The sequence below is a fragment of the Zonotrichia albicollis genome, unplaced genomic scaffold, assembly GCF_047830755.1.
Source record: "Zonotrichia albicollis isolate bZonAlb1 unplaced genomic scaffold, bZonAlb1.hap1 Scaffold_83, whole genome shotgun sequence".
In the NCBI taxonomy this organism is placed as follows: Eukaryota; Metazoa; Chordata; class Aves; order Passeriformes; family Passerellidae; genus Zonotrichia; species Zonotrichia albicollis.
The window spans coordinates 89,599-116,360 of NW_027428460.1; the positions used below are offsets into that span (position 1 = coordinate 89,599).

Sequence of the window (26,762 nt, forward strand, 5' to 3'; positions counted from 1 at the left end):
CAAAGGGGGATGTGCTGAAATGAAGCTGGTGCTGAATATCAGCTCAAATTTTGTTAGATTTTTGTAGATGGTTCATTCAAAGCCAAAGAAATCTCTGTATTTATCCTGTGCATATTGGTTTATTCAGTAACTTTCCTCCTGCTCTAAATGAGGAGGTTACACCTGAGCAGAACATCACTTTTCAAATAGATCAGGGTGGAATTGTGCTGGAAGTGGCAGGAAATTTCCCTGCCAAGTGCTCCTTTCAGGAATTCACCCCTGTTTATTCCAACTTGCTTTTAGGTTCTGTACCTGCTCAGACAATTCCAGCAGAAAGAAGCAGCGGAGAAGAGATTGGAAGAGTCCCTGAACGAACAAGAGAAACAACTGCAGGAGCGACTGCGGTTCCAGGTGCAGAGGCTGGGGGAGGCTGGGGTCCTTTGGGATTCCTGGAATTAGGAGAAAGAATTGTGTATTCCCTTTGTAGAAGCCTGCATGGAGTGGTTGCTGTGCAGGCTGGAATAACCCTGGGGGGTTTTCTCTTATTTATCTCTAATGAAACAAATTTCCTCTTGTCCTGCAAACAGGAGGAAGAGCTGGAAAAAATGAGGGAGATCTGTGAGAAGCACCAGGAACTCCTCCGCGAAAATGACACTCTGAAACAGGTAGAAGCCTTGTACAGACACAAGAGCCTCATGGCAACTGAGTTTGATGATTTTGCAGAGCTAATTCTTGTCACTTTTGACAGCAACTGCTGCTCCTCCAAGTTGCCAGAGGCCAGAAGCTCCAGCACATCCAGCAAAGGCCACCTGAGTCTCCAGAGTCTCCTAATTATGTTCCACCCAAAGTAAGAGGCTGCACAGTTTGTGTTGCACCTGAATTCTTGCCAGAGTTCATCTTGGCTATTGATAACGTGGTTTTCTTTCTCCTAAGCTGCTTTTACCAGGCACTTGATTGAAGTGGCCCTTTCAGTCCTTTCCAGAAGACTCAAATACTTTACATTAGTTTTTTGGTTAAAAAAAAAAAAAGGCAAACAAACCCCCAACCCTGCTTCCTCATTGTAGTTCTGACTCTATATCCTCCTTCAAAATCCAGATTGTTTTTCTGTAGCATTCCCAGTCTTTAAATTATAGAGCAAGGCATGTGTTTCACAGCCAACTTTGTTGCTTTGCATGTAGCCAAATCTTAGTGCTGTGAAGAAGAAATTATTTAAAACTCTTTGGACAGGGGTGTGACACTTGTTCTTTGTCATGTGATGTGTCAACAACTCAGACTTTCAAGGATTTGTCATCAATAGTTTAAATTGAATTTTCAATCCTGATAATTAGATTGTTTTTTTCCTCCCTCACCCCACAACCTTCTTGGCCGTGAGGGACTCTGAAAACCCTAATAAAACCCTATTAAAATATAACAATTATTAATGTTATTAATGAAATAGAGCTGATTTTGGTGGCCTAACCCCTGGTGCTCCCGTGTTGCAGCCCAAGCGCCACCGGCAGATGACGGCCAAGCCCCAAGCACCCAGCCCTCAGGTGGATGTGGAGGAGCTGCTCTCTGACCTGAGGGAGCTGGAGGGTTCTGACTGGCTTCCTGAAAAAGCAGGCAGAGGAACCAGGAGAAACCTCATGGGGGTAAGATCCAGCTGCCCTTGATCCAATGTCTACTAGGGAACCACTTGCTGTGTGCAGGGGGTGGGATGGAGCTGTGAGGTGTGGTGTCTCCACTGTTCTCAAAGTGGCAGGAATGGGTTTTTGGGTGCCTGGGGATATTTGGGACATTCCCACAGACACAGCAAAAGTTGTCTGCAGTCAGCAAGACTTTTCTGGACAGGTTTGCCCTGTCCAAGTCACCTTCTCCCATGTTCTGTCCTGCTGCCTGTGTCTGAGCTGGCCACTGCTTTAGGAACAGCCCCAACAGCAGCCAATTTTAGGGGGAAAAGCAAACAAAAAAAAGGATGGCCTGTTGTGGATCCCTGTTTCCTTTGGGAGCCTGCAGCTTGCAGTCCTGACAGAGCCTCAGCTTCCATCTGTATGTGTCAGTCTGGAGCTTTAGCCTGTGGCTCAAAAAATTCCTGAGGCTTTTGGGATGGGGACTCCCTCTTTTTGTGGAAGTGTGGCACAGAAACTGGGATCCTTTGGCATAACCTCCAGTCAGGCACTGAGTAGCTGAAGGTACTTATCCTGTAGATCTTGAAGATGGATCTGTAGGTGGAAGGATTTTATTCTGGGTATTAGGAGGACAGTTATTCTGGGATGTAGCAAAATGCAGTGAAATGGCAGCGAAATGCAACAAGTGGCAGCTTGGGGGTGTCCCTGTCCTTGAGATGCCACAGCTAGCAGGACCTGGAGCCTTCCAGGAGCATCCTGGCCATTGGATTCCCCTTCTCTCCCTCACAGTGCTCCTGCAAGGGCCGCTGTGGGAACAGGCACTGTGGCTGCAGGAGGCAGAAGTTGGGGTGCACCGGCGGCTGCAGCTGCTCCACAGCCATGTGCAGGAACAGGGAGCAGGGCCTGGCGAGTGCTGCTGCCTCTGGCGGGCACAGGGGCTGCAGGGCCTGCATTTGGGCAGGAGCAAAGCTGGAGATAGGGATAATTCCCCAGTTTGTCCAGGCAGAGCAGGTGCACTTTGCTGAAACTCTGTGAATGTCACTAATTAGTGCCTCTCTGGTAACTGAGGAAAATTTTCCACTGCAGGACCAGACTCTGCCTTTCAGGACAGAATTTACGAGATTCACAGCAAAGATTATTGTGTTCCCACTTCTCATCCACAAATCTGAGGATAAAAAGTTCCATTTTTCCTTTTGGACTAAGTAAATTTAAGTTTTGTCTATGGCTTCAGATGACACAAAACCCTGACTCATTCCCAGATTTCTTTTTAAGAATGGAAGGGATGTTGTGGGGGAGGGGGTTGTAGCAGCAGGAAGGTCCATGAGAAGCTGATGTTTTAGCTGTTCCAAGTGCGAATTTTGCTCTTGGATCTCAGAGATGTGGAGCAGGGACATCCCATAGTGCTCTAATTGTTGCCTATTTTATGGAGGCCTAGTCTCAGCTGCAGCATCCTGTACTGTGGAAAACTTACCAGCTGGAGAGCAGGGGGCTGTGGTGGGAAGGGAAGGGATGGATGCTCTGCAAGAGTTTCACCCTCTGCTGTCCCTCAGGAAACCACAACATGTGAGGAGCACAAAAGGGACTTGGAGGGGTCCTTGAAGTTGGAAGACCCCATGGAGGTGAAAGCAGAAGAGAGCTTCTTCCAGCCTGTATTGATCACACCAACCACCAAGGTATTCCCAGGGGAGAGCAGAGCTGCTGAGTGAGGGGTCTTGCAGGGAGGTCACCCCAGAGGAGAAGCTGCTGCTGGAAAACTCTGCACAGCTCCAGGCAGCTCGTGTGGAAGCTGAGAGTGTGCTGAATTCCTCAGTTCCCACACTGAAATGATGCCACGAGCTTGCCACGTTTTCCTGCAGCACCTTCAGCAAGGAGAGAGGGGAAGTGAAGGTGAAGAGTTTGCAGGATAAAATCCTCTCTGTCCATGTTCAAAGTGACCTCGCTGACCTGGCACATCTCATTTCACCTCAACTGAACCACTTCCCTTATATGGGAGCCCACTATTCCAACTGCTGTCTCTTCCTGCTGCATCTTGATATTTTGTAAAAAAATTGTCTTTTTTCTGACTTGAGTGAAAAAAACAACTCTTGAGGTTGGCCTGGCACTTGGTGCCCCGTATGAGGAAGAACACACAGCCAAACATCAAAAGAAGGTATGGAATCCCCCATACAGCCGAGAGCTGTGGCAGCCAGAGAGCTGGGACATTGGAGTATCAGCCAGAAAGCTGGGACACTAGAAATGTTACAACAACAAGTGGTAGAAGATAGGACAGCCGAGAGCTGTGGCAGCCAGAGAGCTGGGACTGTATAGGGATATGTATATATTCTATGGTTGTATCTAAGACAGCCGAGAGCTGTGGCAGCCTGAGAGCTGGGACTGTATGCGTATTGTAATTGTATAAACACTGCAGCGAAGATTACAACACCATACCTCTCTCTTCACCAGTTCAATAGCTGCATCAATGTCTTTTTGGCTATATTTTGGCACAACAGCATCCACAGCAGTGTTTGTGGAAGTAGCAAAAGGGACTGGAGGAACATCACCACTCAGGGAGTCCGGAATTAGGGGATCAGCCTGTAAAGAAAAGAAAAATGCAAAGTTTAAACAGATTCTTACTGTCATACCACTGATTAGGTGCATGCATGTTATTTGAAGTCTAATAATATTTGAACTTATTAAGATAACACTGTGTTTACAGAAACTTAATTTTTTAACATTCTTCTGAGTGCATGAATAGAGAAAGAAGGAAAAAAAGGGAGCTTATGTAATTCAGCATGAATAAAGACTGCAGGCATGTGCAAAAGCTTTGGAAACTGTGCCTAGAAGAACCCCAGGAGTTTGCCACAGTATCTCCTTTGGTCTAACCAAGTGGTACATCACAGCAGGTAAAATATGTTCCTGACAGGGTCTCAAATCCTCCAGGGCAGCCAAAGGAATGTCCTGGGTTCCAACAATGAGAAATATTGTACTTGGCTTAATTTGAGAAATGTCTTAGTTATGGAAACAAATTTTCACTAGATTTGTAATAAAATGGTTTGAAAGGAACATCAAGATCATCTTGTTCCAACCTCTGGTCATGGGCACCAGTTGTTGTAATCATCGCTGCAGCGTTGTTCTTGCCTCGCTGCTGGGGCTCTTCTCCATTCTCTGCAGCACAGTCCTTCCTGTCTTCTCCTGACAAAATAGTTGAATGCTGCTTTTCTTTTTGAACATCTTCCCTGACGTGACAATCCTCTTTATTTACCTGTTGGATGAGGGCTTTGCCAATTTAGGAACTCCCAGGATGGTTGGGCTGGAAGGAGCCTTACGGATCATCCACTTCTACCATCCCAGGCTCCTCCAAGCTCTGTCCAAGCTGGCCTTGGACACTTCCAGGAATGGGACAGACCCAGCTTCTCTGGACATTCTCTGCTGGGGCTTTACTACTCACAGGGAAGAATTCCTTCCCAAAATCCCCCTCACTCTCCCTGCTTTCCAAGTCTATGAAGGCCTGGAGAGCTGTAAAATATTTCCAAGTGATTTAAATGAACTTGAAAGTTCTGAGGGCTTAGGCCCTAATATAAGATTGTCCCCATAATATTATGTAATAATATATAATAGTATATAATAGTATATATTATAAAATATATATTGTATAAAATATTTCATTATATATTTTACATTATATAGCATAGGATTATGTCATTGTTTATTTTAGAATGTGCACCTAATACATAAAATACAATTTATATATGAAGTGTTTCTGTGTATGCATAATTACCTACTGTGTATTCTCTCTATACACTATATTCTATATATTTTATGTATGTGTGCACACACATATGTGCATTCATATATAAATATCTATGTGTATAGACAAATGTATATATGTTAAAAAGTGAGTGGGAGAGTTTTAGTGTACAAGGCAATTACATGTGTGTGTATATGATAAATATATAACACATATATATGAAACATATATAAAAACATAGGTATGTATATAGGTGTAACTATAAATTATATATTAATTTATATAAAAATACATTTAAAAATAGAAAATAAATACATAGGAAAACCCCTGCCCCCTCCCCCAGGTGCACAAGACACCAAGACAAGGCTGCAAACAGTCTGCACTTTACTTCCACACTCCCAAGGCCCAAATGGGGCCTTCCTGCCCATTCCCACCCCCTGGAGTCTGTGTGAATCCCATGGGAAGGGCTCCCTGAATCCCACAGGAAAAGCTCCATGAATCCCATGGAAAGGCTCCCTGGATGCCATGGAAGGGCTCACAAGGCGTCGTCATCGTCGTCCTCGTGCTTCCTCTTGAGCGGGTTGGGGTCGGCGGCACTGGGCAGGACCGTGTTGGTGGTGATGAGGATGTTCTTGGGGCCGATCAGGGATGGGCTGATCAGGATGTTCTGCACCGTGGGAGTGGCTGTGGGAATCACGGAAAGGCAACACTGAAAGCTTGGAGCAATCCTTGCATTATTCCAGGCTCATCCCAAGAGGGAAGATGGGGAAATGTTGCAGGGAGGGGTGAGAACACAAGGGGGAGAGGGAAACAGGAGCCAGGGTAGGAGGCAGCTGCCCAGGATGGCCATGTTCTGGCTGCCACTGCTGTGCTGGGAATGGAAATTAACACTGGAACTTTTTGGAATGAGGGAGAGGGGGAGAAATTTCCCCATCAGCTTGGCCAAGGAGCTGTGAAGTGTTCCAGGCCAGCATGGAAGGTGTCTGTCCATGGCAGGGGCTGGGACTGGATGAACCTCTCCCTCGCAGCCCAAGCAGGCTGTGGCTCTGTGGTTCTCCCTGTTCCAGCCCCAGGAACCCCAGGAGTACCTGATTTCCCAGCGGGCTGTGAGGATGGGATCTGGAAAGTGAAGCGCTGCCCCGCCAGCAACGCCAGCGCTCCCACCTTGGCTGACACCGACATGGCCTGCGCTGAGGGGGTACCTGGGTTCCACACAAACCCCCCCAAAAAGGAATCAGAATAAATCCATAAACACTCCTACAACTCCCTCCCAAGTGGAATCTCTTATTAGGCACAGTGGGAATGCACAGGAACACAAGGACACCAGGTATAAGGATCAGATTTCCAGGCAGAGCTGCACATTTGCTCATTTTCCTACATTTACCCCAGCCCTACAGAACTCCAGACTATAAACACATAGGACATAGCTGTAAATGTTAAGATCCTTTTAAAAATGGATATTTCCCAGTGCTATTTACTTCAGCATCACACTGACACTGAGGAAAATAACCCTAAATTTTAGTGAAGTTCTTGAATAGTCCCTTAAATAAAGAATTTATCACAAATACGGAATATCTGTAATGCATTTACATTTAAATGTTATTTTAATAATCAAGATAAATTTACGAAATTAACTTTCTGATGCTGCCAAACAATATAAGGTTAGGCAGTCCCTGACAGTCCCTCAGGGACTGGAAAATGTTTTAAATCATTTCTCTTTATTTTTCCTTCCTAAAAGGAAGGTGGGAAATCCCCTGTGGAGCTGTTTCCTACCCAAAGTGGGAGTGCTGGGCCTGCTGCTCATGGCGCCCATGCTCAGGCGATGGACGGTGATCCTGCCTGCTGTGGAGGAGACCTGTGGGGAGAGAACCAGAGAATCAGGGAATGGCCTGGAAATAAAAGAGAAGTCCCCCCACAGTGAGGCATTCAGGGCTTCCCAGAAAAGGAAATATTTTCCCCCTGAAGTAGAAACAACTGATGTGGAAGTCAAAAATACTCTTTAATATCTACAGCAAAGTCTGACTTGTGCCTCTGACAACCTGACATTAAACCTGACAGTTCCTCTTGGACATGAGGAGGAATTTCTTCAGGGAAAGGATGGGCAGGCACTGGAAGGGGCTGCCCAGGGAGGTGGTGGAGTCCTCACCCCTGGAGGTGTCCAGGGAATGACTGGATGTGGAACTCAGTGCCCTAGCACAGACTGGATTTGGTGATCCTGGAGGGCTTTTCCAGCCTCAGTGATCCTGGGATTCTGCAGTATTTCTTTAACACTACAATACTCCCATACCTTAAATTTTCCCATATGTTAAAATTTCCCGCATTTCAAAATTTCCATTTAAAATCAACCAACAACAAATTGCGAATCCAGCCTGGAGACCTCCGAGCTGACATGCACAGGCCAATATTCACTCCCACCTTTCAGAGCTGTGGAAAACTGCAATTTAAAACCCCTCCCAACCCCCGGGGGTTCATCCCCGATCCCTGAGCCATCCTCACCCTCTTCTGCAGGGATTTCAGGCGGTAGCTGGGGGCAGTCAGGCGGACCTGAGTATGGCTTGATCAGCGGCAGCGGCGTCCGGTTCTTCTGGTGAGCAATGTCCAGCAGGAACTGCAGAGACACGGCCACAGCCCCGGGTCTGGGCACATCCCCGTGTCCCGGTGACATCCAGGTGTCCCAGCCTCATCCCCATGTCCTGGTCACATCCCCATGTCCCAGCCACATGCCTGTGTCCTGGCCTCATCCCCGAGTCCCTGCCCAGCCCCATGTTCCTGTGCCACCCCCGTGTCCTGTGCCATCCCCGTGTCCCCAGCCGCGGTGGCAGCACTCACGTCGCCGGGCGCGGGCGATGTGAAGGACTGGTCAGTGAGGCACTGCATCGCCAGCCGCACGTTGTCCGCGTCCATGCTCGACCTCTTGGCATGGCTCCAGTAGATCTTGGCGTCCTCCAGGATGGTGGTGACGTATCCTGGGGTAAATGGGCTCTGGATTTGATGAAACACTCCCCAGCCCCATCCTGCTCTCGCCTGGCTGGCACTGAAACCTCTGCGGGTACTGCTCAGAGGGCCCGAGGGCAGCGCTGACGGGATAACGGGATAACGGGAAGGAATTCTTCCCTGCCAGGCCCTGTGGCTGCCTCTGCATCCCTGGAAGTGTCCAATGCCAGGCTGGACGCAGTTTGGAGCAACCCGGGACAGAGAAAGGTGCCCCTGCCCAAACCATGCTGGGTTTATGATTCTGTGATTAAAGAGTCACAGAATTAGAGCTGGAAAAGAGCTCTGCGGCCACCGGGCCTGGCAGGGCAGCCCCCGCAGAAACACGGACTCACAGAGCGCTCCCTGCTCCGCACAAACCTTCCCCGCGCACTCCCGTCCGGCCCCGCTTACTGTAGGCGAACTCCAGCATCTGCATTGTAAAAGAATATATGCCCTGTACTTTAGATGTTGAAAGGTTCTTCTTCAAAGCCTCAGATGAGAGCCCCTGCATGAATGCTAATGCACACATTTTAATGTGCGAGGAATTCCCTGCCTGTTAGTGAATTTGTCTGCGCTTTCTTGGGCGTCTTTGTGAAACCTCTTTTATTGCCTTATTAAGAAGTAAAGCTGGTTAATTACAGTTTTTTCCTGAAAAGCTTTATCCATCGTGGAAATACTGCTGAAAGGGAAGGCTGCTCACTTGGAAATATTCCTTTGTCACCGTTTGAATCATTGTTATTTATAAGACTGCATTTTCAGTGTGTCACACTGTTCTCTTTTTACCTTCCATGAAAAGTATTTAATCGTTTTGAGATTGTTCAGCATTTTTGGGGGAAAAAATATTTAGAGTCAAAAATACATAATTTTATGAAATGATGTTTTAAATATTTTTCTGATTAATTTTAATCAATGGAAAATTATGTCCTTCAAAACCAGAAAGTTATCTGGTGTGTACTGGAGCCTGGGAATCGCTAAGGGAGAGCAACGCTCCACTTTGTGTCATATACCTTTCCAGAGGCTGGCTGGGGATCTCCAGCCCTCCACCATCTGAAGTTTAGGGACAGACCTACATTTAGAGCCAAGGTTTTGCTGTTATTCTGTTCAGACAAGGACTGTGATTTTAGTGAACTTGTGGCTCTGTTTTATTCTGCTGCACTTTTATTTATACCTTGTGCTTGCATTGCAGATTCAAATCTGTCATTTTTTGCAGGATTTTTTATTATGGATTATGGTTCTGTTGTGTTGTCAGCCACTAACAGATGGCTTAGTTCTTTAATATAACAGTTATTTGATGTATGTATCTATCTAAACAAAGTACCTGATGGATATCTGCTACTGGAAAAACAAATTGTTATCACTGTTATTGAAGGTAATAGAAATATTTTAAAGCAAAATTTATCACGTGAGATTTGAATTTTTATACAATACAGTGACAGGTTAAAATAAAAGAGGCAAGCTAAAATAGTGAAACATTCAGGTGATTTTTCTTCAGATCTGTGCAGAGGCTCTTCTAAACACTGGTAAATGTTCCTGGTATATTTCTGAAAAAGTAAAAGCATGAGCACCATAATCAGTTGCAATATTTCTAATTCTCATCCAGAGCATGTCAGTGCAAAAGTAGTGTATAACCCAAGAAATATGAGCTGTGTTCAGGCATTTGCATCGAAAAGAGTCAAGTTCCACTAGTTGGTATTTCAGAACTGCAGACAGCTGCAGTCATAGTACTTTGGAATAAGACAATTCCTTTATGAAACTCTCTCTTGAGATTTGTAACCATACTTGAAATTTTCTTTAAAAGTCGGGTTTTGATAAAGAGGTGTCTTCTAAGCTTCATCCAGCTGACAACTTCTCATATTAAAAGCTCTTCCATCCTTCATGGTAATTGAAGAATGTTGTCCTAAGACAGGAAGAAAATACACACATGCAGTTCAAATAGATTCAGTTAAATTTTTTTGTGTGTGGACTAATAGAAGGAAGCATCTGGTCCTCCTGGTAGTCTGTGTGTTATAGACTCTTCAGTCTACATGAATATAACTAAAAAGATGAGGCATAAGTGTAATTGATGAGTCACACTGTAATGTCATCAAATGCATTTGCTAGACCAGTGTTTCCAGTTGGCAATTCACCGCTTGTTCCCAGTCTCTCTAGAAGATATTCTGCTCACTGGACCAGATGAGAAAGAGAACACTTTTTCTACCATTTCCATGGCCAAATAGCCTCAAGCCAGTTCTCTTACCACTAATTTTGATTGAAGCAGAAACTGCTGTCTGTGTCTGTCTTCACTGTACTCTTGGAATTTTGACTAAAACCTACATGTATTATGTAATTGTTTCTGCCTAGCATCTTGTTCATGGAAATAAGATTATTGTGTGCTGACAATTGAACTGTAAGGGACAATCTATGACAATACATTTAAGTTAGGTTTTCTTTTTATTTCTAACATTTCGATGTGCTTTTTTTCCTTCCCTCCCTAAGAAATTAAATGAAAGTAACAAAATTAGATGTTCTGTAGGATCTCTGAAAAAATAACATCGTCCTGTTTTCTTCTGAGTCAGTATTATATAAAGCTCTTTCTACTTTGCAATAACCATTTGGCCTTCCTCATTCCTTGCATCTCCTTCTGTCTCTCCTTGTCTATCATTAACAGGTACAGAATTTCAAAAAAATTTACCTAGATCACAATTTCTAATGTATTGTTGGGAGTTACTCATCTGTTTTTACATTCTGTTCTGTGAAAATCTTCATGTGGAAAGATAGTCTGATAATACAGTGTTGTCTGTAATATCCTTTAATTCCAGATCATAATCAGTCATTTCTCAGCCCTCCCATCTCTACAGAGACTTTCTGCTCAGTAGGAACTTCTAAAACCAGAATAATTTTGTCCAAAAGATTTAATCTTGGTTTTGTATCAATATTGTGAAACATTGATCCTTCTATCTAATCTAATGGTTCATTTGCTGAGACAAATGACTCACTTCCTACATGGGCCTGGAAATAATTTAACTCTTCTTATTAATAAGGTGAATGTAATTAATAGATATAATTGAGTAGCATGAAGAAGTGAACTATTGGATTATACAAAACTTTAAAGAAACTGTAGATCATAGATAGCATCATAGACTCACAGAATATGTTGAGTTAGGAGGGAACCATTAGGATCATCAAGTACAACGCTGTTCCTCACAGAATTACCTAAAACTAAACTGTGTGACAAAGAGCATCATCCAGACCCTCCCTGAGCTCTGACAGGCTTGGTGCCGCGGCCTCTTCCCTGGGAGGCCATTCCAGTGACCAGATTCCCTCTCAGGGAAGGTACATCCGCTGATGCACCTTCAATGCTTCTCCTTGTGTGCTCTGCTGGTCACCAGAGAGGGGAGATCAGAACTTGCCCTTGCTGCCCTCCTTAGGGCAGATGAGCCCAAACAAAGCCACCCCTCAGTCTCTTCTTCAGGCCGAACAGTGCTGTCCATGATGCTATTGCCTCTACTAGAAATATCTAGTTTTGTTTTTCATCTTTTTTTATTTAATATGAGAAATGCAAAACTTGAAGCCGTTTGAAAAAGGAAGTGTTGAGTGTTGATGTTCTCTTTTATTTTTGTTTGTTTGGCTTTGGGGTTTTTGTGTGTGCGTGTGTGTTTTGGCTGCAATAAAAAACCCCTATCTGCTAAATTAATGTTATCCTCATTACTAGAGCTTAAAAATCCCAGAGGAGAAGCTCAAGTGCACTAAAGCCATTGTTCAACCACACAGTAAGAGGCAGCTCCTACTTCTGCAAGGCTGGAGTCAAAACAGATGAAACAGTGTTCCACTATCCCTCTCTGATAGAAAGGCTGGATTGAACTGACAGATTTCCTAGGTCGAGGGCAGACAAGGATTAATGCAAAACGGGAAACCCAACCAAGATCTTCTGATCCCAGCCTAGTGCCTGAGCCAGAGGACAATCCTTCTAATCATGCATAACGTGACCATTTGTTTCCATACGCAGTGCTCTTTTTCATGCCAGTGCTTCTACAACACCTTTTTGCATGGCATTCCATCTCTGCCACAGAGCTTTCCTCCTTTAGGTGCTTTTCTGGCAACATGATGGCTATGAAAGTAATCCATGTGTATCTGCACTCTTTGGACGCAGTTTTCAAAAAGGAAAGGTTTTGATAGCTATAACCTGCTCCAATGTGCAATAGTCCTGCATATTTTTTCCTTTTTTTTTTTTCTAATTCCTATAATCTCCTATTCCATTATTTTTTCTTTGTTTTCTGCATTTTTGCAATGTAAAATCTGTGCAAAGATGAAATGTTTAGAGCAAATTAAAAAGAATTCAAACATTCACAAAGATAGGATGTAATTGCTACATAGACTATGTGATGATCATCTGACATCTTCCTTCTACGAAACATTAACACAGAGCAAAGCAAAGCAAGGATATTTTTTAGATATGAAATTTATTTACTTCTTGTTCTGACAAAATTTTAGAAGTTGCACGTGTTCAGGCAGTGAGCACAGAGTTTACCTTTATGGACAACTGTGAAATTGTATTTGTTATCACTTTTTCTCATGAGGAGAGAACAGATGTTAGTTCAAAATAATCCTAGATCAAAACTTGCAGAACAAAAAAAAGAGGATCATTGCTTAAAAATTTTTGGGAGAGACTGAAGTAATGAATTTGAGTGATTAACTACATGTCTAACAAATATTTGTCTTCCTGTTATATAAATGCTGTAACAGTTTTTTGCCTAGGAAGGGAAACCTAAAGAATGGGTATCAGGAATCTTGAAAGGGACAAGCTTGATTTAATAAAATGAAAAAGAATATTCTTCAGTAGTTTCTAGGCTTCTTATTTGTTATGGGTATGTAAAACCGCTATTTTGCTTTGCCTATAGTTAATTTAGGAAGAAAGGGGAGATGTTTTCAGAGGTACTTAAAAATAGCTGTTCCAGCAGAGATGTGCGGGGCCTGGGGACAGCTGCTAATCCAGTAATAACATTGGAAAGAGCTACAGAAAACAGAGACAAGGTCAGTCATCCTGCTGTCCTCCTTGTGTCACTGTTAGAGCAGGGACAAGCCTTTCACAGAAACCTGGACCCTCTGATGCCTGACAGGTGAGGGAAGGACTGGCACGTGGGGGACACGTGTTCATCACACGTCCCAGAACTTTATTGGTCCAAAAATGTCAGGTTTGAAAACTGTCTCTAGAAAGGTAACGAGGAGAGTGTACAGAGATGTGCTCCACAGCTGAGACTGTGGGGGAATCCCAGCTGCAGCTTAACCACAGTAATATCAGACCAGGATCTGGATGGATCACCCTTCACAGCAGCAAATGTCCATGTCACAAATGTGTCACAACACATGCAGATATTTATTTGTGGATGTGATAGTAAAATTAAATTTTATTTTTCTGGTTACAAACAGAAAAGGCCTGCAACATGTGTTGATGGATTGGATCTTTGCATTAATCTTCCAGTAGAGAGCCCAGAATTTAGTAAAGTATAACATTGCCCTTACTGGGACTCTTCTCTAGAATTCTGTAGATCTGCCTGTTGCCCAGAATCCCACTCATCTATGCAGAACCAATGGAAGACTTTTATCTTTTGGTATTTATTAGATTTCAGGCATCCAATCCATAGCATACTTGAATAATCAGTTTTACCGAAGAGCACTCTTTCAAGACAAACATCATCGTCAATAGTTACCAACCTACAAATTATGCAGCTGCTTTTATACACAACAAATTCTGAATAATAATCACATTTCAGAAGCATGAAATCTAGCCATGAAGCATTCTTAGATAAAACCAAGGACAAAACCTGTTGCATAAATAAATTTCTGTAAATTAATCATCTCCTCGTTATCATACTGTGCTAAGTGTCTGTGATGGGGTTACTCAGTTTATTTTGAGCACCAGCAGGCCAAGCAGTGTAAAAGTCATCTCAGTTGCCCAGGAAAATAAACAGTAGTCATAGCTCTTGGCCAGAAGTGTAGAAGACAATGCAAGTGGGATTTTGGTAAAGTATGGAGAAAATAGGCACTCTAACACCTCAGGCTGTTATCTATTATTCTGTGTAAAAGAATGCAGAGAAGGTACTTTCTACTCTGTCTCTCTCCACTTCTAATATGAAAGCTTGATGCGTTCTAATTTCCTAATTTTCAAAGAGAAGAAAGGCTAAAATCTGGTGTTTTGAACTTGGTAATTGCACCAAAATCTTGTTTCATCTCTTTTTTCTCCCTTCTTACCTAAATCCTGTTTGTAAATACTTTGACCCAATTAAAATATGATATGATCTCAAAGCATATGGTAAACAATACCGAAAATAGAGTAAGATTAAGAAGTGGTTAATACTGTTTTCTATGCAAGTTGTAGAGCTTTGTGAGCCATATAACTGATTAGTAAAAGCATGGTGCTTGCTTTGTTAGACATAAAATGGAAGTATTCTGCACAAGACTTCATCAGCCTCTCAGCAGTAACTTCAAGTGCAGATTTTGAAGTTGGTACACCCTCTTCTTCTTCCAAAATCTGCATGCTGGGGTGCCTCCGTGTGAAATGCCTTACACCAGAGTGGGAACTCTGCAGAAAGCCATAGTGGAAGATGGACCTTGTGCCAGCCAGGAGGCCAAGAGCAAAGGTAGATAGTGCCAGCCCACACTGCATGCAGCTCTCGGAGCTAAAGCCTTGGCCTTTATATTTATATATCAGCCTGCAATTTCCACACCCCTCTGTTACAATTTCTGTTATTAATAGTGTGCCTGTTGCCCTAGAATTTCTCTACTCCCAAGCAGCAGCTGGCTTAGAATCACCCCCTTTTCAACCTTTGGTAGGAAGAGATTGGTTAGATGCCTCTAAACTGATTTGCTCTTCAGTAGTGTTTGTTGGAGAGCTGTTCTGAGGAAATCAGTAGCAACCTTAGGCCAAGTGCTAAATCTCTGCTCTCCTGGATCTAAGCCTAATCAAGTCAAAATGTTGCCCTCTTTTTTGCCTACCACTGTTTACTGACTTTTTTTAAAATATATTCCCTCCCCCCTATCTTTCTATCTGGTGCTTTGTTGGCATGCTTCTGTTGTGAGTTGTTGTTGTGGATCTCATCTGGATGTAGTAATTGAGGTTTTGGAATTTAAATCAGTGACTGAGGGGTGCCATTCTTGGCATTAGAATTCAAGATCTCACTGTCTTCTTTATGGCTTACTTTAGCAAACAGCTTCTAGTTTAGGCTGTCCACTTTTGACAATATGGGATAGCAGCTGGAAGAATTATTTATTTTATTGTGATGTTCAAAGGGAAAATAAAGGCTTTTTTCAGCCAATTTCTGGATCCTAAGAGGGCATCAGTAATGTTCATTTTTATTTTAAAGAGTCTAAGAGATCTTAAAATTTTACACCTTGTCTAGAAGTGATGCTTCATGATTACAGATTACTACAGCCTTTCTGCTCAATGTTCTTATTCTCATTTGCTAAAGGATTTCTCTGCCTCCCAAAACTAGTCTGAAATCATGCAAGATAAAGTAGTACATGTGCAAACAATTTCTGTGAAGGCAATGGGCAATTCATGGGAGGAAGGTTATGTGTAGTCTTCAGGGCTGGGACTTAATATCTTGTAATAATCAAAATCCAGAGAGATTATTCATTACTTGTAAACACTACTGTGTATGAAACTAGCAGGGGATATCTTTGAGATATGAGGGTTTACAGTGTAAGTTCTCAGAGACAGGCTTATTTCTTCCTCTATCTTTTGTGACATATCTGCTTTTTTCAACAGTGCATGTGTAAAAGCACATTTGTACAATTTGCACCATGTCTTTTTCAAGCACTTGCTAGCAAATAGTCTGTGATGTGCCTCATGCTGGTTTGTCTTTTAAAAATAAAATAAATGTTTTGAACAGATTTGATCCCATTCACTAAAATGTTTTGAACAAAATGTTACTGGGATATGTAGGACACAGATTTACTGTCTGTTCATGCTATCTGTAATGACCCAGTAGACCAAAACACAGTTCTCTGTGGAAGTTGTTGTGGGCCATTAAGTAAATAATAATACCTATTTTATAAACTCTATAATAACTTCATATTTATTATGGGAGATCAAATTTATATGATAAAATAAAAATCCGCCTGAGTCTCCAACTAAGTCTTAAACTTCTCCAATATTGGAAAAACTTTCATTACATTCCATTTTGTCACACACATTCTCTTTATGAACATCTGATGTCAAATTGGTCTAAAATGCCAAAGTACCCAAACACTGTAATTTTCGTAGCATTTTCAGCCTAGATTTTAGAGCAGGGTCCTTGTCTAAGCTGACTTAGATAATTTAAAAAATTCTTCAACAGAGCTGGACAAGAAAATTCCTGAAATGTTCACGGAATTACAAAACACAGCAATTAACAAAACTAATTGCTCTGAATTCTCTGAATTCCCTGTAAGGCATGAATTTTGAGAGCTCCATTCCAGGAGCTATATTGGAACATTTTAAAATATTTAATGTGTTTTTCCCCCCGAGGTATAGGGCAGGACTCTGGTCCCCATGTTTTATGAAGGAGAATCTGAATCACAGAAGTTAGAATCTATCTCTCCTAATAATAATGTAGAAGTTAGGCACTGAGCCCAGCATATTCTCTTTGTAGGCTCTGAGGGAGGCCAGCATCCCCATTTGCAGGATTCAGCCAAACAGGGCTGTCGATGTTTGTGCTTCTGCTCAGAGCTGGGATTGGTTTGACAGAGGCTCTTGCCTCCAGTCTGTTCCTCCAGGCCCTGAAGGTGAATTTCTCTCTACTTGTGGCTGAGTTTACTTGACAAATCCAGTTGCTTTGCTCCGTAAGAGCTCCAGTGTATGACCCAGCATTACCAAGGTCAAAATCCAAGGACCCTTAGTTCACAGGTAAGGTCTTTAAACAAATGCTGCGTTATGCAGAGGCCTCAAGGTGTTTGGGGCTGTTCTGCTTCTATCTGCTGGTAGGTTTGGGTGATAAATGCCACTCAGTATTTATCAGAGTTAGCACAATTCTTACAGCAAACAGATGAGGTGCCCATGTCCGCTGCATGATCTACTTACAGTATTTAAATGTCACGTTTTCAATAGTGGCCTGTTTTCTTTGGAACATCTTTCATTTGATGATTTCATAGAGCCGAAGTTTGAATCAAATGTCAGAACCCTGTATGGAAGGTTCAGGGGAACAATGATCAGAGGACTGAATGAAGTTTGAAGCAGTCATAGGAAAAGGTAAAGGAAAAATACAGCAAGTGATCAGTAACAAACTGAAGACTAGAATCAACTGGTATTTCCCATGAAAGGTGATTGCAGGTGAGTTAATGGATTCAGTAACACTACTGAGAAGGCTTAAATTTCTTTGGTACCAGAAGACTGACAAATATTACCACTCTTTACAGCAGTGTAGGGGGCCTCTAAGCTTGATCATTTTCACAGGCTAATTAGTGAAAACTATAAATTATGAATGCAAACATGGAAATACATGACCTACTTGAGAAGAGTCATCATGACTCCTTTAAAGTTCAGCTTTATAAGATTCTTGGCCTCCTTTGAAGGGACTACAGCACACATAAAATGAATTTATTAGTAAAGCCTACTTAATTCTAAGGGGCTTTTGGCAAAGGTTTGTTATAAAACCAGGCTGGCAATGGATAAGATAAATTATCATGGATAAATAATCAGTTAAAAATGGGAATGAAAGTCAACAGAAAAAAGAGTTTTGCATGGCTGCCTGTTGCACGTTGCAGCAATCATCGTATTCTCAGAAGACAGAAAAAGGGATGAGCGGTGGTGAAGATACAAAGTTTTGTCAGAACAAGGAAAAACTGAAGGATTTTGCAAGACTGAAAGACCTGGCAATAGAATTGCACATTAAATTCAGTACAAAATGTGAAGGGACATAATGGGAAAAGGCATTGTGGGCTCATGTAGGAAATGGTGGACTGACCAATGGCGATGACCAACCCCTGAAATCTGGGGTTATGATACCTGTAGAAATGTAGGTATTTTTCATGCTGTGTAAATATTTTTTAGACAGCTATTTCTTTTTTTTTGCTTTTTTGTAATATATCAGATGACACTGCCAGTTTGAAAAATAAATGATCGTGTCTTTCCATCCACAGCATGCAAGTGGAATTCTGTTTAGAACATGACTGATTACAACTAAAATTGTATAGCATGACTCATCAGTTGGTAATTAGATCTCTCCTCTTACCATACCTAAGTCATGTCACCATAATCTATAATGATAAAGGAAAGAATTACTGATTTCATGCTCTTGGCAAGCAGAAGCCACAGTTTTCTAATACAGTCACAATAAGGAAATTGATAGGTTTCTCTTGTATTGACTTGCATCTTTTTACACCTTTCATTCAGAGCATTTTTGCTGTCCCTTAACTGATTTTTTTTTTCCTAATTTTCCCTTCAACTTCCTCTCTTCCATTCAGAATTCTCATCAGCGAGCAAAGACAAATGAGAATAAAGAAGGGAGCTATGGCTTCAGTATGGACAGACTTACATGAAAAAAATGCCAGAAAAGAAATTTACTGCCAGAAACCACACATTATTAAAAGTACTGCACTACTGTAAGCACTGTGTTGAAATAAGACTGGTAAACGTTGGGAGATCAGGTGCTGTCTCAACAGAGTCAGGATCTAGAGTTTGACTAACCAAAACTACAGATGAATTTAAATTTGGGAGTTGTGTGGATCTGCATTCATTTCCAAGAATTAGAATGGATAGTGTGGCTGTCATCCTCTAAACATTTTGCATATTTAACTTAGTGGGTTCTTTTTATCTCATTAGCACAATTAAGAATAAGTAAAAGATGGATGTTGATTTGTGGGCAAGTTTTTCATGTCATGCAATCTGTATCAGAAGCAGTGGAATAGCCAAATTCTATTAGTATGTTGAAGTACTTAGGCAACGCAAGCAATGAGAGTTAAATTGATGAATACTTAACAACATCATTAGCTTTATAGCCTCTGCATGATGTAATCAAGGTGCAAATATTTTACACTGCTGTAAGCAGGAAGAAAGATGACCAAGGAGATCCCTTTTGACCCTACTTTCCTGTGCTTACTAAGAAACTAATTTAATCTAGTAGGATCAGTGTTAATCCTGATCCACATATTGTGTGCTGTGGGTCTGCTCTGAGCAGCAGCTGTAAGCACAATGTAAGAATGCCTGGGAGAAAGGAGCCTTTGTGTTTGACTATACAGGTACCTGATCCAGTGGAAGACTGGAAGGAACAGTAGGATTCCTTTGCATTTGACTTATAGCTCAAATGCAGAGTCAGTTTTTGAAGGGTTAAAAGCTTATTTTCAAAACTAACCTTCAGCTCTAATCCCAATACAAACTTAGAAGATGTATCTACACATTAATAATATTTAATCATTCCCAAATGCAAATAGATATGCATAATTTTTTCATAAACACTGTTGTACACTTTATGAAACTGTATGTTCAATGCTATCCTCTGGAAAATGAATTAAAATTGTCAGTTCAGAAAGTTAATGAATGACAGTATTTCCCATGTAACACCTAATATAAAATATTTAGAAACTGAAACTAGTTCAAGAAATACACAGAGAAAATCTACAGGTCAGAGTAAAGGTTATCCTGTAATGATGAAAAATGCATTCTTTTTATGTAAATGTGAGTAATAGAAGAATAATGGATGTTTGTTATGTAGGCAACATAAAATGTATTGTGGCTTTTAATATTCACTGCTTGGGCTTTAAGTGCTTTGCTTTGTAAATGATGAAATAGGTAAAGTACATCTGTCATTTAACATCCTGAGTATTTTGTTAGAACCAAGTTGTAGTTGTTTGCAAAGTTTAGAACTGTTTTAAGGACCTTTGCAGTTTGGATATGGTGGAAAATTAAATCTAGTGATTTTTTTGAGATGCTTTGAAACTTTTATTAAAACCTCCCTAAAGATCCTGACAGTTGAAATAATTGAAAGATAACATGTATTCCACTAGCATTAATGCGTTCCTTTGTGTATCTAACACCTACACAGAGGTGTGAAGAACCTTGTGTGTTTGTGTGTTTTCTGGGGTTCTTGCTGCTGGTTTAGTGCTTCAGGGCTGCTGCAAGCAGCATCCTCTCTTCAGAAAGCTAGGCAAGGGCAAAGCATATTCTTCCTCCTGGGATGGTAGTGTGTGTCATATTGGGTATTATTTCAAGGCGTGCACTGTAGGAAATGGAGACCTTTGCAAGAAGGCAATAGTTTAAAAATTTACAGGTTTAAGATTCAACAGCTAGTCCAAATCAGTCTTGTGAACAATGAATGAGGGGAAAAAGCATATTCTCTTCTTTCTTCCTAGTAAGGAAAGTCTCTAGGGCTAGTCCTTTCTTTGTAAGTGCCTTGAAACAGAAATGAGTGAATGAATGAGTGAATGAATGAAAGCTTGTAACTGCTTAAATGGGAAAGTCACTGGCTCCCTGTGAACTTCCAGAGAACTGCTATGGCAAGCCGTGATATCTGGGTGGGGAGTGGCTCAGCTCATGCAATAACCCCTTTTCCCCTTTTTTTTATTTGGTATTGGAAAGGGATCACTGCCTGGTAAACTAACATTTTTCTTTTATACATAAGCCTTTGGAAAACATCCTAGGTAAGTAATGGTTGTAAAGCAATGAAGCACCTTTCTCTAAACACGTTAGCCAGCTTTTGTCAGGCTGAACAAAACTGCGTTTTTTACTTCTGGTCTCGAATTGACACTGCCAGATGGTCCTAAAAAGGAAAAAGAGGAAATGAATCACTCTCTCTAATAATTTTCATTGTTAGCGTAGCCACTGCATATCTGCTTCATCTAAATTAATGCTCCCAAGAGGAAACTGGTGATCTCCAAGTTATTTCAGGCTGATCTTCCCTTCAGCCTAGTGTTACCAATCTGGATTCCACAAAACTGCTTTGTCCAGAGGTCCATGTAGTCATGCTGCAAATAAAATCAGTAGCTCAAAATTTGCTACCACATTTTCCTCCCATGCAAACTCTGATAAGAAATCTGACTTATTTAAGCACCTGACCCTGGTACAGCCATGCTAAACTTCCTCTGTATTTAAGTGCTGTGAATTCTAATGTGAGTAGTCATTTTTCATGCTCAGGCATGGATAGCAGGACACCAGCATCAGAACACCATTAATAAGATACTGGACAGTGCCTCTGTTTTTGAAAAGGTTAGCTATTCCTGCATAATAAGAGCCATGTTTGGTGACTACCTCATATAATTTAGATTTCCAGTTAGAGTGATGATACAACTTGCATTTATAAATTACGGCCAAACAGTTGTCCCTTTGGAGCACGTCTTAATTTTCTTGCTGTTATTTTGTTCTTGTTATAAGTGTGGAAATACGTGCTGATACTAGGGGCAAAATTAAAACAATAACAAGATCCTTTTCATCCCCTAAGTCCTGAAGCAGTGAAAGTTGCATTAATAGGAATTGAATGGTCTAGGCTGTAGGCATTAACCTCAAGAAAGCATTTCTCATAGCCACATGTAGCAACAGCCAGAAAGCTGGAAATGGAATTCAAAATCAGCATGTGAGACTAATCCTGCACCCCAGAGCAAACTGCAAGGTCTCAGGCCTTCCTCAGAGCAAAACAAAAACCTACCTGAAAAATCCAATTCATCCTAGTCCATAAATTGTTGCACCACCCTTGCATGATGAAGATATAAATTCAGTAGTTATTATGAGTTATTAATTGAGTTTTAAATCCTTGACAGCCTAAGATGGTTTGGGGTTTTCCCTTCCCTAACACAGTGCAGTCATTTGGGGAAGGGACATTTCTCAGTTTACTCTTGAGAGTACATTTTACTGGGGTCTGGAAGTCACAGCAAAGACTGATGCCAGAGAACGAGCCATTAGTAGTGACAAACACACACCTTGTGTGACTCCAGTTGTAGTTAACTAATGTGTGCTTGTTCCCACTTTAATGAGGTTGTGTGCTCTAAGTAGAAAGATAAAAAGATGGTATCCCCATTTCACAGGCATGGATTTCACACAGGTCTAACAGCTGCCTCTGAAACTGGAGCTCTAAAGTCTGGTTGCTTCAGGATGATCCTCCCTACCCAAGTTTTTAGCCTCCTGTTACTGCCAGCAATTTCTCTGATGTCTTAGTTGCCTGCAGTTCCCTGCCTATCAAGGTCAGGCTCCTTTGGAAGCACATCAGGCAAAGGATGTTCAAATCACTGCGTGATCAGGTCTGCCTTCCTGTTCCAGCTGAGGAGGCAATTCTGAAACCATTGATATGAGCACCTCAGCATGGTTATGTCTATAGCAATAGGATGATCTGCAATATTCAGTAACCTTCTTGACATTTTCTGACACTTGCTGCTAAAGCACATTAGGCTAAATGTGCATATGTCTCATTTTTGAAACCCCTTCTCAGATGTTCCCTCAATAACACTTTCCAACATATTGTACACTTGTGTGCTGTTAACAGCTGTAAATCTTTCAACAGCAGAACTGTCTGCAGCAGAACTACCCTGGTGGTAGCCAGGGTGTTGGATTAAAGTTTTTTGCTGGTTCTAGCTAAAGCCACAGACCTCCATTAGGCTGGGCACCAGCTTCCATTCTTTTGCCCTTTTTGGCCATATGTGATGTGCTGTCTTAACCAGTGCTCTGGACAAGATAGGTTGTGTTGAGGCTCTTGAAGTGGAGCTGAGCAACTTTTCCCATTCTGCCGTGGCTGTCCCTGGAGCAGTAGATAAGATGAGACTGAGAATTCTATGCTGTTATTTCCTCTTGTGTTCCTGCTCTGTACTGGCAATTGCCCAGTTGCATTTGCAGACCTACTGCAAGACTGAATGCATCTTCTCTGGTGTCTTCTTAAAACACAGTAGTTCATGGCCCCAGGTGATGCATCCTTAGCCAAAATATGCTGAGGAAGGATTGAGCCAGCTGTATTTTCCAACTGTTTTCAAATGTTCCCTGCTCTTTTAGGGAGCTATTAAATGCCCCTGGCCCTTCCCCTCTCTCCCCATCCCTCTTCCCACCACCTCCCATATTTCCATTTGCTCTAGAAACAAACCAGCCTGACTTATTTGCAGTCAGCCACAGTGCACTAATGTGTGGAAGCGACAAATAATGTCTGGTGTGTTCTTTACAGTGTGCATTCTCCTTTGAAAAGGTGAATGAAAGGTAGTTTGAATATTGTATGAGGTCAAGCACCAAATTTTGAAAAATAAGCCTTTTTTCCTGTCTAGAATTCAAAGGTGAGACAGTTCAGAAAGCAAGTCTCACATAAGGATGGGAGAAGGAGTGAATGGGAAGAGGGCTTGAATTTAATTTAACCATAGAATGAAGACTTGAAGTGATCATCCTCTGCTTTTTTCCCTACACCTGATGGATTTATCTGCTCAATGACATTTAAAGCTGCGGCTGCAAAAGCAGCAGAGTACTGAGCTACTTGTCTCTGATGGAAGTGTTTTCCATCAGGGCAATTGGTCTACAGGAGAAACAAGGCACAAAATGTGATGCTAATGTCCCCTCTTCAGTTCATAAGCTGCTGTGACAGTCTTCCTTTCTGATGGCTGTGATGAGACACAGAGTGAGGCAATGGGACCATTTGTCACAGTCCCCTCATGTACCTGGGATGAAACCAGGCTTTGTTTTCCTTCAGACGGTGCCTTGGTAAGAGCTTTCAGAGAAAAGCAGAAAGGAGGTGAATAATAAATATCTAAAAGGGATTGGAATAGAAAGACCAAGTTGAGGGAGTGACAAGAAAGTGTATTTCAATTGAAAGGTTAAATTGCCTCTTACAAAGCCATATTTTTTCGCCCATTTTAATGGCAAGTAATCAACAAATAGTAGTTAAACTGATGAGGCTGCTTTCTTTAAGATCAAGGCATTTTTCAAGTGGAAGTGCTGAACAGTGTATTCTTTTAAAACAAGAATTTTGTTTTTCGTTAATGAAATAAAATCCCCAGGGAAGGAGCCCATATAGAATGAATTATATAGTTCAGATTTCATAGGAATTCTTTAGAGCTAACACATGCTTTGTGTTTCAGATGGAATAATGGATCTCATGTGATTTAGTTCCAGTGGAGTTTGAGACCACTTCTGCTTTCCGGTGGTAAGAAGAGGGTTGTTGGTCAGAAGCACAACATTGTAATTTTGGTTGTATTTATTTCTTACCTCCCCTCAGCATTGTGGCTCCCTGCTTCCTGGTGTGCTGTATAGCACCTACTGGCATAGAAAGAGGAAAGTAAGATGCTTGCATTTTGCTTGTCTACATTGCATTTACTCCACAAATGAACTTTTTCCTATTAAAAATTATTTTTCATAATTCCTGTGCTGTATACTCCTAAATTGGCTGGCTATCTTCCAATGCCAAAGCACGTCTCAGGTTCAAATGTGTAGCAAGCCTGAGTTTATATTGATTGTTAGAGCAGGTTGTGCACTCTTAGAGAAAAATCTTTCAGAACCCCAATATCTTGTTAATGTTTTTACCTGTAGGGAAAGAGAATAGAAATCTGTGAACTTGTGCCTTGTGAACTCCAGCCTCATCTCTATATTCTACCAGGTAATCAGAATGATTTTCTTGTATTCTACCAGGTAATCAGAATGATTTTTTGTCCTTGTCCCCCAACACAAAGAAGTCGAGATACCAGGTGTGAATTTACCAGTCAGCTATTTCTACATCAGTTTTTTATTTTTTGTTTGGGTTTTTTGGGGTTTTTTTTTTGCCTTACATTAATGGTATTTTATTACAGCGACCTTAGACGGTCACTGTGGTGAGAGAAGGACGAGAATCTTGTTTCTTGATCAGAAGGCTGATTTATTGAGATAAGATATATCATACATTATAACTATACTAAAAAGAATAAGACGAGAGGTTGCAGAGAGCAGCTATGCCAAGAATAGAATAGAAGGAATGAATAACAAAGTTCTTTGCCAAGGGAATCTGTCCCTGAGCTGCTCCTGTGATTGGCCTTTAATGGTACACAAGGAAGATGAGCCAATCACAGGGACACCTGCTACATTTCACAACAGCTGATAACAATTGTTTACATTCTTCTTCTGGGGCCCTTTGCTTCCCAGAAGAAGGAGAAATCCCAAAGAAAGGATTTCTATGAAGAAATGTCTGCGACAGTATTTTCCTCTCAGTCAGCCTGGTTATCCAGTCTGGCTGTTTGATGACAGCCTGGCTCTACAATGTTTGGGGGCTTAATCAGGTAACATGTCTTCACCTTCCTTTGTACTCCTGTGCTCTTTTTATACTCTCTACTGCTAATCACTCACTAAATCTGACAACCAGGGTCACCAACATGAAACAAAATGTGAGAATTTATTTTTCAAGCTAACACTCAAAAATTTCAGAACAAGTTATATGAATTTAGCTCTGGCTTGAATTTAAACTAATATCTTGTCCTGTGTTATTCAATTTCAGAATGGTTGATGTGAATTTGCCTGGGATCCACAAAGGAGAGCAATAGTCTGCTTACTAAAAGAACCCCGACATTTATGAATTTCTTACACTTATTACATTCATTCTAAATTTAGGGAAAAGAACCACAAATGCTTGTACTGCTGCATCTGTTTATGTTTATAAAAGTCAATAAGGCTTTACCTAGACACATGTGTATCATCTCTTCTGTGCTTCTGTAGCAATAATCAATTGTCATAGTTTAACCCAGCAGAGAGCTAATCACCATACAGCCTTGGTGGGACGAGGGAGAGAATCTGAGGAAAAAGAGTAAAATTCTTGTTTTGAGATAAAGACAATTTAATAGGAGTGAAAAAGAAGAGGCTGTAATAATGATGATGATGATGATGATGATGATGATAATAATAATAGAATATAGAAAACAAGTGATGCACAATGCAATTCCTTATTGCCTGTCAACTGATGCCCAGCCAGTTCCCCAGCAGTGCCCCTCTTAGCCAGCATTCCTCATAGTTTATACACTGAGCCAAAAATCCCATGGCGTGGGATATCCTTTTGGCCAGTTGTGGCCGGCTGTCCCCTCTGTGTCCTTTCCCAGCTTCTTGTTCCCCTCAACCCACTGGCTGGTGGGGCCATGGGAGAAGCAGAAAAGGCTTTGACTTAGTGTAAGCACTACTTAGCATCAGCTAAAAACATCAGTGTGTCATCAACTTTATTCTCATTCTAAATCCAAGACACTCTATTACAGATTACAGCAGCTCCTAGGAAGAAAATTCACCATATCCCAGATAAAATCAGGACAGGATAGCAACAATTTTTGACATTTTGAAAACTGCTGTCTAAAGGGCAAAAACAATTGAGCTTTTTTCAGAAAAAAAAAAGAAAGAAGGTTTTTCTGTAGTTAAAATGTAGTATGATCTGAGCATCATCACTTGATTTCCAAAGCAGTTTAATAAAACACTTTTGTGAAATGCAAAAGAACTTTCTTGAACAAAATTAAACAGGAATAAAAGGCAATCTTCCAATAATAAAAGCTAAGCTTCTAAGGAAGGTTAACCTCTACTTCAAGAAAAGATTAGGAACTGGAAAACATGCCAATTATAGGTA

At 41.5% G+C, this 26,762-nt stretch overlaps 2 protein-coding genes across 12 annotated transcripts in view; one reads left to right on the plus strand and one right to left on the minus strand.

Moving 5' to 3' along the window:
- The window catches only part of LOC141728093 (chromosome-associated kinesin KIF4-like), a 34,739-nt gene extending 8,196 nt beyond the window's left edge, over positions 1–26,543 (plus strand). For 8 of the 11 annotated variants that reach the window (XM_074534426.1, XM_074534427.1, XM_074534419.1 and 5 more), the window contains 5 exons: positions 283–390; positions 567–644; positions 728–826; positions 1,461–1,610; positions 2,376–3,105. In XM_074534426.1, the coding sequence (XP_074390527.1) occupies positions 283–390; positions 567–644; positions 728–826; positions 1,461–1,610; positions 2,376–2,621 (681 nt within the window). In that variant the 3' untranslated portion in view covers positions 2,622–3,105. Of the gene's footprint in view, positions 1–282; positions 391–566; positions 645–727; positions 827–1,460; positions 1,611–2,375; positions 3,110–3,136; positions 4,388–24,276; positions 24,342–24,724; positions 24,792–25,658 lie in introns of those variants that run through there. The other 3 variants (XM_074534430.1, XM_074534428.1, XM_074534429.1) reach the window with 3 other exon arrangements.
- Positions 5,336–8,722, minus strand: LOC141728091 (transcription initiation factor TFIID subunit 9-like). Its single transcript, XM_074534412.1, is given in 7 exon segments — positions 5,336–5,997; positions 6,402–6,515; positions 7,087–7,168; positions 7,810–7,852; positions 7,854–7,921; positions 8,143–8,548; positions 8,640–8,722. Coding segments are annotated over 7 exon segments (945 nt in total). The 3' UTR covers positions 5,336–5,848.
- Positions 26,544–26,762: the final 219 nt, after the last annotated feature.